This window comes from Rhinolophus hipposideros (assembly GCF_964194185.1).
Source record: "Rhinolophus hipposideros genome assembly, chromosome: 24".
Classification (NCBI taxonomy): domain Eukaryota; kingdom Metazoa; phylum Chordata; class Mammalia; order Chiroptera; family Rhinolophidae; genus Rhinolophus; species Rhinolophus hipposideros.
Window position 1 is genome coordinate 12300344 of NC_138070.1, and position 12605 is coordinate 12312948.

Consider the following 12605-nt stretch of genomic DNA (forward strand, 5'->3'; position numbering starts at 1 on the left):
TGCGACAGGAAGCAACTTAGAGGCACTGAGCAAAGACCAGTATGGCTAAACATCAACAAGAGCCAAGGAAAGGGGAGGCTGAGACAGGCAAGAAGGTCTTTTGTTGTTTATTTCTGTTTGTTTGTTTGTTTGTTTGTTTGTTTATCACAGCTAATAATACTATTTCCCTCACCTCCCATCTCCTCCCTGAGTCACACTGTCAGCTCTAGAAAAGAAGAGAGCCATCTACAGGAGGATGGTCAAAGCCAACATGCTCCCCCAAAGGATTCATTTGTAGGGGTTGGGCAGCTGGTTGGAATCCAACACAAGGCCTTCTGGGTATTAGTAGTGGGGCTCTGCATCCCAGCTAGGGGATAAGCATTTGTTCCATCACCTGCCAGCCCTAAGACCTCTAGGCCCGGTCCCATGAGCATCTGGGAAAAGCAGCAAAGGCCACGACTTTTCCTATGGGTAGGGGACTGGGAAAGTGCCAGGCCTGCCTCCTTAAAGAAGTCCCTCCTTAAAAATGTCATGAGGCCAAAAGGGAAGGGCTAACGACACATCATAGAGATAAGAAAACAGTCTAACCCTCTAGAACCACAAAGATAAAGCAGTCAAGTCAATTTTTCAGGCCTCTTTGGAAGAAGTAAAGGAAGATAGGGTGGGAGAGAAGGTGCTAGACCTTGGTGCTGAAAGCCCAGGTCACTAAAGGAGGACCTAGGAGAAGGCATAGAGGAGGGAGGGGCATGAAAAGGGAGTTTGTCCCTCTCTCACCAGGAACGCTGTCCAGGCAAAGTCACAGCAGGAAGCAGCCCCCACGTAGAAAGGGTCGAATGGCGGTCGCAGACGAGGAAGCTGACCATCCAGAGTCGCGTTACTCGCTCACAGACTGGGAGGTGGTGGTACCAGGGCTGGACTCTGAACTCAGCTCTGTCTGCCTCCAAAGTCAAGTGAAATGGGTATTCAGCTCAAGGGTCCAGTTTAGAGCAAAGAATCCTTGAATGAAGAGGCAGTCTGGGGTCAGGGACACCCAAGACCACGTGATTAGCAGGACTCAACCAAATCTGCTCTCACCCCCGGTCAAGTGCTGATGGGCATAGAGAGGAGGATGGACGGGTCCACGATGAGCTTATCCTCCAGGGAGAGACCAATTTTATATGAATGAAACTGAGATCCAGAAAATAGGTCCTCCTGCCAACATGCAGAGGCAGAAGGTCAACACTGGACTGGACGCTGGAGGAGAAGAGTCAGAACAGGCAAACGTGCTGCCGACCATGAAACACTGTAACATTTGGCTAGGTGGAAAAGAAACAAGGACTCTCCAAGGCAGCGGGTATGGTAGCAGCTAAGGTGAAGAAGTGGGGGAAAACACACGGGGTTCTATGACTGGTGCTTTGATTAGAAACCACCTCCCTTACCTGAATCCTGGAGGCCAGCAGGTGTCACGGGAACCCTGAAGGTGCCCTTTTTGTGAAAAGCGGGCTCCAGGCAACTTGAAACCATCCCTTTGTGTTTCAGTGACAGATCCAGCAGTACAAGTGCAGAAAGCCACAGCCAACCAATCCAGAAGAAGTCTAAAAGGTAAGCGAGTGGGCAATGGAAGGAGCCAGGCAAGAGGGATGGTGGCGACCAGGGCTGTGGACTCCCCAGGGCTGTGGAAATAACCCAAGGCAGACCAGGCTCCTGTAGCCACAGACACTGGGGAAGGACAAGGGACTTCTGGGGCAAGGGGTTCATGGGCAAGATGCCAAGGACCACACAGACAATGGCGACAGATGCCTCCGGGGTGCCAGGCTCTGGGCAACGCAGTCCGTACTGGTTATCTTGTTTGTTCCTCAAAAGCAGTCCTATGAGGAGGGAACAGCATCCCATCTACAGAGAAGCAGACTAAAACCTGGCCAGTGAAATGTCTTTCCTGACCCACATCATGAAGGGTGGCTCTGGAGTTGGAAACTAAATTGCCCAGCTCCAAATTCCATCTTCATCTCGTGGTCCTGAATGTATGCTGGGCTCACATGACCCGATCTCTCCCTGGGGACTCATGGAGTAAGGCCTGCCCCAGCAGCCTGGTGGTGTTGAGATCTGTCCTTCCTACATCCAGGGGATGCTGGGGGAGGCTCCAGAGCGCCTAGCCTCATGGGTCTGTCCCTTGGGCCTGATGCCCCAAGCCCTTCTTCTCTGTGTCACAGCCGCACCACCCGTGACTTCAGCCACTGCAAGAGTGAGGTGTGTACCACCATGAGGGCCAAGTTTTACAGTGTGGCCCAGGAGGCCGGCTTCTGTCTCCAGGACAAGATGGAAATCCTCATGAAGTAAGGCCACTCGTACATCCATTCACTCAAAGGACACTCATCTGGCACCTACTCGATGCCCACTCGATGCCCAGGGCTGGGGCTTTGAGAAGGACCTGTTCCCTGCCCTCAGAGACCTTAGAGCCTTTCCTGGAAAATACGAGCAGAAACAAAATAACGGAATTACTGAACAGGTCGAAATGATCAGCATTGCTACACAGGCAGAGAACAGGGTGCTATGAGAGAGAGAGAAATCATGAGGACCTAATTCCGGTTGGGTAATCTGGGAGGACCTTTCTAAGGAGGAGAGATTAAGGCTGAGCCCTGAAGGAGGAGGAGCTGGTGGTGTGATAAGAGGGCGGAAGGACATTCCAGGCAGCAGGAAAAGGGCACAGACAGTCCTAAGGCTGAAAGGGACATGGAAAATGTGAAGAGGAAGAAAAGTGGTGGGTGAGAGCTGCTTCCTACACAGCCATGCAGGTCATAAGTTAAGAGTTGGAACTTGATTTTAAGCGTCCCAGGAGGCCATTAGAAACTTTTCTGTTCTGACAACCCAGTAACCTCCTTCCTTCCCAGGCTACCCCTTGAATACAGTGAGCACTCACTCCAATGAACTCATCCATTCAGGGAAGGTTGCCTGGTGACCCTTTGCCCTCTGCGTGCATGGACTACCTGCTCTGGGCCACGGATTCGGGGATGATTTGTCCCTGCTTTCTGGGAGCTCCCAGTTTAGTGAGGGAGACAGACAAGTAAATATACAATTACCACACAGGGTGATGAGGGTGAACAGGGGGAGTAAGCAAGGGGGCTAAGGGAACACGGGAAAAGAATGTCCTGCCTAGCCTGTGACAGCAATCAAAAAGGTATTCCTGGAGGAAACGGCATTTTCATAGACGATATTTCCAGGGCACTTACTAGGTACCAGTCATGGGTATAAGAACTTTGTGTTTATTTATAATCTAGTCCTCACAACAACCCTGTGGAGTAGGTGCTATTATTAGACCCATTTTATAGATAAGAAAAGTGGGCTCCGAAATGTCTCTTGTTGAAGGTCACTGCGTGGTTAAGTAGGAAAGGTGAAATTCAAAAGGTGGAAGTCACACAGGAAAAATAGGAGGGAAGAGAGTTCCAGGGGAAAGCAACAGCAAAGTCCCAGAGGCCAGAAGGGGCACAATGAGCCAGGATATGCCAGTACAGCCAGGTGTGGCTGGGACTTAGGTTGCTTGCACGGTAATCAGAGATAGAGGCCAGATCATAAAAGGTCTTACTAGCCTTGCTGTGGAGGTTGAACTTTATCTCAGAGACTTTGATCATGAGCCAAAGCATAAAATGCTGGGAGAAAGGGGATGGGAAGAATGGAGATGAAGGTGGAAAATGTTGTAGGCGCTGAATAATCCAGAGCCTTAGAGGGCAAATTACTCAGAGGGCTTTATTCTGACTAAAATGGGAAGACATTGAAATTCATATTTAGGTGAGTGAAATGGTTATATTTATAATATAAACTCTCCTTAGAAAGATAGGACATATACACAAAATGCTAAGGGGAGAGGGAAGAGAGGAACCAACATGAGTTAAAAATCTATTGTATGTCTGGCGCTAAGCTCAGCACTTTACACACATTATATTATTTAAACCTCACCTCTGAAAGCTAGGACGCTTTATTATCCTCCATTTTACAGATGAGAAAGTTATGTAAATACAATCAAAAGTAGGCAGAAAATGAGCACTGACTTTTTAAAAAGTGACTGGATTTGGCAAGGAATGAACATTTCAGAACCTTGGAGAGAGCTGCATCCTCTTGTGGCCAGAGCCCAACTGTAAATTAAAGAGTGGCTGGGATGGTTGAGAAGGACCTCGTGAAGCAAAAAGTGTTTAAGTCAGAATCTGATTCTTCTTCCTCTTTTTCATACAACCTGTAATGCAGGCGCCAAGAAGAGAGAGGTCTCCAGAAGTTCCATTCTTTTGTCCTTGTCTCGGACTTTAAACAGGATATAGCAAAAATGAGACATCGGGTTTCCAATATAAAAGGAGATGCAAAAGAAATTGCAGACCACTGGTAAAGATCCTGAGAACCAGATAAGATGGTCCTTGAAAGGGGTGAAGGGGGAGGGCTGCTGTACAAAATCACATTTGATCCTATTCTCCTTCAAGACATACTGAGGCATCGCTCCAAAACTGTCCTTGGCTACAAACAGGGCCCCCCAAACAGAGCACACTCAAGCAAGAACCCCTCAGTTCCTAAACCACAGATAATCCAACCAGCTCTGTTTTCCAAATTTATCTTGTGTTTGAGTCAGACTTGCAAATAAGGACCAATTTGCCAGCCCCCAGGGGAGCGGCAGATGAGGCAGACCAACCTGAAAACTTCCCAAGTCTGAAGTCTCTGGGACGATTACTCTATTCCCCAAACAACTTAACCCATTAAGGATAAAAAACAAGGAGGGCATATCCTGGGAACACTGTGCCCCAGCACAGGGCTGATAGATAACAAAAAGCAACATGAATTGAGTAATTATTAGATGGCAGGCACCACCCGAAGCAATTTTCAAAAATTATCAATTTTATTCCCAACAAAAATCCTGAAGGGCACATATTAATCCCCACTTTACAAACAAGGAAACTTCGGGATTTCAACTCCTGTCTGATCCCAGTCTTTATGCTCATCTGCAACACAGAACTGGAGTCTGATGAACTGATTTCACGAACTTATCGTATTTTGCTGGATATAATGCACACTTTTTTGCCCAAATTTGTGAGGGAAAAATAAAGATGCACATTATACATGGGGAGTACTAATTCCATATCTATATACATACATACATATATGTTTTTAATTCTTTTGTTTATGCTTATGAGTTAAAAATGTAACTCTAGAAATCAATAATGATATCCATACGCAAAATAATACCCTGGAATACCATCATTGGTTGTGTTAAACTTACGACAAACTTGCAACAACAAAGAATTCTTGGCCTTCTATGATGCGTAAATATCATAAATTTGTTACCAGTACATAAAATTTCTTGTACCTTGTATCTGTTCTTGTGTTTTGTAGTTATTTGTTACACAAAATTACTTGTACCATAAGAGGTTAAAAAATAAATGCTAAAATTCCTTTATAATACAAAAAACAGTACCTAAATATAAACAAATAAAAATTTGAATTAAAAAAAATAAAACAAAAGGTTTAGTCCCTGAAAGACTGGGCCAAAAAACGCGGATGCGCATTATACACAGGAGTGTGTTATGCACAGCAAAATACGGTAATCCTGGCAGGGCAAGTAAATCAAGACCTAAGAGTAAGATGAGAAAGTCTAAAAATGTACCCAGAATCCCTTCCGTGATTTTTAATAACGTGGAATGGGAGCTTACTAAGAGACATGAATACATATATAAATATGTATCGTAAAATATAAATGAGCCCAAAATGTATGGTGGATGATCGATTTCTTCTTCAAATTTTTCCACAATGGGTACATATATATCGGAGAACTAAAACCTTTTTTTAATAAAAGGGATGCCATCCTCCCCCGTTTTTAGAGACATGCCTTAAACCTGGATCCCACCTGAACCACCTCTATGTTAGAATTGACCCTGTTCCCACCATCTTGAGAACGGATTACCAAACCACTCGCACACTCTGTCACAGCACACAGAAAGGTTCTCAAAACTCATGAAACACACAAAGCTGTGGCCAAAGCTTACTCACTATCGGGGCTGTGGAAAATACATAAATACTTCCTCCTCCTCTCCTCCCCCCACCCCCTCCCCTCTTCTTCCATCGTGTGTGAGAGCCTCTTGCATTCGGGAGCGTATCCCATGTCCTCCCTGGCCTGATTAATTCTCAAAAGTGAAGCTTCAAAATCTCAGTGACCCTTCCTTTCTTGTAAGCTTTTCACATTGTCTGTTTGATAGAAAAATCATCTATGAGTCTCTTTAAAGCATGTCTCTAATTTGTTTTTTTAATAAGATGCAAATCATACTCCAGCTTTTATTTTTTACTACCCTTAAAAATTAATGGCTTGCCTGACCTGGGGGCCCTTTACCTTTAGGGGGGAGGAAAGTCCCCAAGATAAAGACTGATGCTGCCCTGGGACGTCACACACGTGGTAGAGAGAGTGGAGGACGTGAGGTGCACAGACCAGCCTTCCAGCAGCTTCCTAACGGGTCCTCTCTTCTTGAAATTGAAGGTATTTTGATCTGCTGTCCAAACTCCCTGAAGATCTAAAGAATTTCCGCCCCGCCAAAAAGATCCTGGCAAAACTGCAGAAGTTTGGGGAAAACCTAGACCTGAGGATCAGGCCCCACGTTCTCCTGAAGGTGCTACAGGACCTGAGAATCTGGGAACTGTGCTCTCCAGACATCGCCGTAGCTATCGAGGTAACGACCATATCCTTTCCCCTCACAGTGCCCTGGGTACCCTCCTTTGGTCATCCCTCAACATCCAGGGTACTGGGGACACAAAGAAAAAGACATCAAGATCCCTGCCTTCAGGGAGCTTATCATCTAATAGAAGAGGGCTTGTCACTTGACCTTGTCACGTGCAAAGGCCCCAAAGCAGAACAGAACTTGACTTGTTGGAGAAACTCATGGCAGTCAATGGGTTTGGAAGAAAGCGAGCAAGGAGGTAGGTGGGGATTACAGAGGTCAGTCTGCTCAGACCTTTGAAGGTCAAGTTAAGGATTTAGATCTTTATCAGCAGGGTGGTTTGCAATGGTAATTTACCATCACCACCCACTCAGGAAGTTCCTAGTACATCAAAAGGCATCAGTGATGGCTGAGGGGGAAGGATTCCACACTAAAGTGTTGACAGATAAGGGTGTCACTCCCTTCATTTTTATCAGATGGCATATGTACATTGTAATGGGACTTTCAAAGCTCAAGATAAAGAAGTGACTCAAATGGTGGCATTCTCAGGCCTCTTGATGCCTTCCTGCCAGGCAGGCTCTTCCACCGGCTGACCTGGGTGTGTGTATGTGGGTGCAAGGTAAGCAGTAGGGGCAGGAGATGACCCTGTGGATAACTTCCTACATCCAGACTCCACTCCCTGCATCCTAGGAGGCTCTTTCAGGAAATACTCCATCTGGCTAGTCCAAAACTAACTCTAAGGCAACTATCCTACCTCCACTTGCCTCTTATGGGGGGTGTGGAAAAGGCAATCTCTGAGTAGTGAAGAGGAGGGGCCATGTGGAGGCTTCTCCCATTTTCTGAGGTGAGTTCACAGCTCTGGTAGGTAAAACTTAGCACGCTCCTCTCCCAGTGAGAACATCGCGGAACTTCCAATAACCTGGATGTGGGATGTCTTCATCTAGAATCTGTGTGAAACCACATTCGGCGTCTCAACCCTTTCCGAAAAGGAAGCCCATAGTTGTCATCAATTCTTGAAGGGATCTATGAACCCAAAGAAGTTTAAGGACAAATGACTTAAAAAGACGTTAAGGAGTAGAAAAGAAAGAAAAATGCACACAGCTGGGTTTGCCTGCTCTCCCCAAATTTCTCTGGGTCAATCATAACAAGAAGGGACTCAAAATGAGCCTGCTGAACCAGGAAGCTAGGAAGGGATCTTTTTCTTGAGAAAACCACCCCCAGCGTGATGCTTGAGGCATCGTGAACACCTGAGTTGCTAGAGGCACCGTGGGGCCACCAGCCTCAGTCACAAATCCTCCAGGATCTTGTGGGGGGGGGGGAAGGTTAGGAGTCTCGCTTTCACACTAAATCTGAGGCTGCCGCTGTATTTGCCCTGGCAGTTTGTGCGAGAGCACATCATCCACATGCCTCAAGAGGATTATGTCAGTTGGCTGCAAAACCGGATCAACGTCCCCATCCGGCCCCACAGCGCCCGGATGTAGTCTGGGCCTGGGTCGACCAGCTGTCCCGGTGGAGGAGGGCGAGTCTACACTGTGTTCCAGCTTCCCGCCTGCTCTCGCGTGTACTCATGACCATACAGTAAGGGTCCACATGACACACGTGGAGGCTGCCTGCTGGCGGCGAGCTGCAGGGAGATCCTCCCCGGCGGAAACTTGCCTCAACCTCACACCCCAGTTTCCACCTTCCGTTCCTCACTAGTCCAGCCTGACTCTGCCCACTCTCTCTCCAGATTCCTTCACCCTGTTCCTCTTCCTCGAATTCTGGATAATAAAATTGAGCTGAATGTTTGATGTCCAGCTGCGAAAGCGTTGGAGCTGTGGAATTTGGGTGTGGTATTCATATTCTAATAACGGTTACCATGTATTGAGCTTTTATTATTCAACAGGCCCGGTGTTGGGCGGTATTATTACCTGATAATATCATATAAATCTCACAATATCTTGGTTAAATAGGTACTGATGTATCTTCATTTCACACCACTGAAGTTACAGTGTATTTCTCAACATTATATGTACAGCCATGAATGGGTAGTTGGGTGGGTGGCTGGCTGGAGGGGTGGATGGATGGATGGATGGATGGATGGATGGGTGCATGCATGCATGGAGCAGGCCCCAACAAGGCAAACAGTATGCAAGAAAATCTCATCTTAGGAGTCCTCACATATTTTCTGGTGGTCTTGGTTGCATAAGGAAGCTTAATTTCCCGTCATCTCAAAATGTGTACGGGCTCATTGTCATTTAACCTCTTGTGATCTTGAACTTAGGCTTACCGACATTCTCACTAAGTTGTATGACTCGTAGTCCTTTTAACTCAGCACTGAGTTAAAATAAAGAGTTTAGTTGGAGCAGGAAATCAGAGGTAGACTACTATTCCATGAGCTCTCTAGATTTACAGAAATCTCGGACGCACATTTGGCTTTCCACTAGACATGGCATGGCGACTGCGACAAACTGATCTATATCTCAGACACGAGTATATACATCAAATGTCGGCTGACATTTAGTTCCTCTGGACAATCAGTGCAATGCTGCCAAATTAAAGCAAGCACAAGAACATTCCAGGGAACATAGGGCTGGGAGTGGTGGGGGCGGGGGCATAACTCCTACTCGAGATGTCAGTAAAGGCTTTCTCCAGTGGGTGATGATACCTGTAAACTGAGCAGGAGACAGGGAGAAAGGGGTAAGTGGAGAAGGAGGGAGGAAAGAATGTTCCAGGTAGAACAGCAGGAGAAAGGCCTAGAGGCAAAAAGAAACCATGTCATTTGAGGAAGTAAACATGAGCATGGCTAGACCATAAAATCAGGTTGGCAGTGTAGAGTTGGGCGGAAGGTAGAAGTCAGATTTTTAGATGCTTTCTAGACCACCGTATAAGGTTTAGCCCAACCTACTGGCAACTGGGAGCCATGGAAGGATTTAGAGCAGGGGAATAACCAGATGTGCATTCAGGGAATAAAATGGCAAGGCAGGGAGCAGGAGCTCAGACGACGCTACAGCAGTGCCTGTGGGGAAAGCAGTGGCAGTAGGCGTGGGGAGACACTGAACGGATATTTAAAAGGCGGAAGCAGCAGAACTGGGTGTGCTGGGTAACAGGGGGCAGAAGGAAGGAATGCCAGGAATCACATTCTGTTTCTCAGCTTGGACCATTGGGTGGAGGAGGGTGTCTTGAATGTACCAGGAGGAGAGGGGGAAAAAGAAAGTTCAGAATGAGAAGCCGACGAGTTCTGTTTTGAGCATACGGTGTGGGAGATGCTTGTGGGACAGTCCAGTTAGAGGGATCTAAAACTCAGGAGAGAGGGCTGCACTGGGGACAAAAACATGACATCAACATCCTATGGGCCATGATGGTTAAAGTAGGCAGATGAAGGGGAGGCTAGAAGAGGGGAGAGAGGGCCCTGAGGACAGCGTCACAAAAAGCATCAAGCGGACCACTCACAGTCCAGCAACAACTGAGGGACTGCTTTGTTCCAGACACTGTACAAAATGCTTGACATATGTATCTCCGTGGTCCTGCAAAGCAGAGCCCGCCCACTTTACAGATGATGAAATGGAGGCTCCGAAAGGTGGTTTGTGTTCATGTCCAGCTGACTCTGAGCTCCCTCCCTTCCCACACGGCTGCCCTCTGACCCCCAGCCCTCACTGTCTGAGACGAGGAGGTCACAAAAGTTATCTCGCTTTGAGAATCACGCCCAAGGAAGAGCTCTGACGGCGGGGCTTCCTGGCATCATGTTAACTTCGATTTGCATCGCACCCCCCAGTTTGCAAATTAGATAATACTCCAGTGTTAGCCGATCAGATGCTCACAGCACCCCTCTGAGGTGAGCTTTGTTATAATCCCCATCTTACAAGTAAGGATACCCAAACTTAAGGTCATTTGCCAACAGTCACATAGCCGCTAAGTGGCAGAGCCAGGTCCAGAACGTGTCTGTCTGTCTTGGGCAGGGGAGATGCTGAAATCCCAAGACTGACTCCACCTTATGGCCTGCCACTTTCTGAGCCTATTTCTCAGAGCTACAGCACCATCTAGTGGCTGATGTTAGTATTCCGCTCCCATCCTGCTTGCCCGCATATTACATAACCTGCCAAAAAGGAAGGCAGCAAGAATTACCAGCAGTAAGACCTCCTCTGCTTAGGTGGTCTTTATTTATGCAAACAAAAGAAGGTCTTCTACTATTGCAATATATTAGGGACTAAGGGGAGGCAAATACATCACCTCCCAGCTCCCACAGAAGAGCCACAGGGAGAAATTTAGAGGCTTTTGTCTTGGTATTCAAATTGGTCATCTTGGTGGGGGTCAGGGCTAGAGCTTCAGTAACACTACATTTTTAAAACCATTTACATCATCCAATTAACTATGCCCAAACCTTCCCCAAGACGTGAAACTCTTACCAAAGATATAAAATTTTCTCACAAAGAATTCGAGATGAGGTATGTGGAAGGGAAGACACCTCCCAAGGTCATGCAGTTGGAGGACATGACCCAGTTTAAGGTGCTTCACGAGGCACCTTCATTTCCAAAGTCCCAAGAACCTAAGAACAAAGGTGGAAAAGAAAAACTGGCAACTGGGGACACTTTCACCTTTACATGATTTGAAGGCGTTCATGGGAACAGGTGTGTGAAGGTGCAGAATGATTCACGCTGATTGGAAAACAAGTCTGGGAGGTGGCAACTGAGAGGAGGGAGCTGAGGGAGGGAGGGGTGCAGTGTGGTGGGTGGAAGGTGGGGAGGCAGCTCATGGATGTTTGTGGAATGTTTGAGCCAGGTAAAACCTTGTCATCTACTTGAGCTCGAGTAGCACCTACCATGTGCCAGGTCATGTGAGAGATGCCGGAAGTATAAAAATAGAGACACCTTGACACTATGCTCCAGGACTGTGCAGAAAGGTCCTATAGTATGATGGTTAAGAGAGAAGGTTCCGGTGTCAAATTGAGAATTCAGATGCTAACTGTGCTCTCACCAGCTGTGTGACCTTGGGAGGTGTCTTCACTTCCACATACCTCATCTGTAAAATGGGTATACCACTAAGGAATCAATGAGACAGCATGCGGAAAGCATCCAACTCCCAGTAAGAACTCGATTGATGTTAGCTATGACAACATGAGGGTGTTAACAGAGAAAATGGTGCAGACAGAGCAACAGAAAGCCACCTTCCCAATCTAACAACTCAAGGAAGGTGTATCAGGCAATGTCTTTAGACCCATATGATGAAATCTGATTCTGGCTAATTTAACCCTGAGTTTTTACACGGCTGCTTCCAAGAACATGAAGGGCTGATTGCCAAAGCCCAGGTCACATGATCACATGCAAGCTGCAAGAAACCCTAAGAAGTCAAGTTCTGACTTTTTCAACTTTTATAATAGGAGGAAGATTCAGTACAAGATTCTCAAAAAAAAAAAAAAAAAGGAAAGGAAAGGATTTCAGATGCTAGAAACAAGAAAATATGTAAAAGTGTCCTCTAGAGAAAGCTCCCTGGGATAAGTACCAGCTTAGCTGAGTCAAAACCAATCCACATCCCATATTTTACCACTGAAGAAACTGAGAGGAAGACTCTTCCAAGGCCACAAGCTTCGGAAAGAGGAGAGGACAAGGCTGGGAATAGGAAGCAGCGGGGTTCAGGAGGGGACCCAGAGGAGATCTTTGATGAGTTGGCGAGAGGAAGACGCTGAAAGCCTCAGCCAGAAGTTGCTGCTGGGTCAGAAGTGGTGGCAGTTGGGGAGAAGAGTGAACAGCGTTAATCTCCATGCCTGGGAAGAAGCTGGGACCCAGCAGAGGAGGGTGGTGTATGATAAAAAATCTGTCTTGTTTTTAATCCCCAGTTCCAGGAACAGAGCTTCCAAACCCTTGGAAGTTCCCAAATGAGAGGAGTATCTTTGTCCTTCATGGTGGGGCCCGCAGACCACACCTGAGTTTATGCTAATGAGGTGGAGTTTATGCTAATGAGGTGCCCCACAGTGGGGAGGTGGGAGCTGGA

General features: G+C 46.9%; 1 protein-coding gene across 1 annotated transcript in view; it reads left to right on the plus strand.

The window, feature by feature from the left end:
- The window catches only part of CCDC60 (coiled-coil domain containing 60), a gene marked incomplete at its 5' end in the record, with an annotated part of 127747 nt that extends 119163 nt beyond the window's left edge, over positions 1-8584 (plus strand). The window contains 5 exons of the mRNA XM_081037769.1: positions 1498-1560; positions 2169-2291; positions 4195-4326; positions 6461-6650; positions 8018-8584. Of these exons, the coding sequence (XP_080893895.1) occupies positions 1498-1560; positions 2169-2291; positions 4195-4326; positions 6461-6650; positions 8018-8119 (610 nt within the window). The 3' untranslated portion in view covers positions 8120-8584. The remainder of the gene's footprint in view (positions 1-1497; positions 1561-2168; positions 2292-4194; positions 4327-6460; positions 6651-8017) is intronic.
- Positions 8585-12605: the final 4021 nt, after the last annotated feature.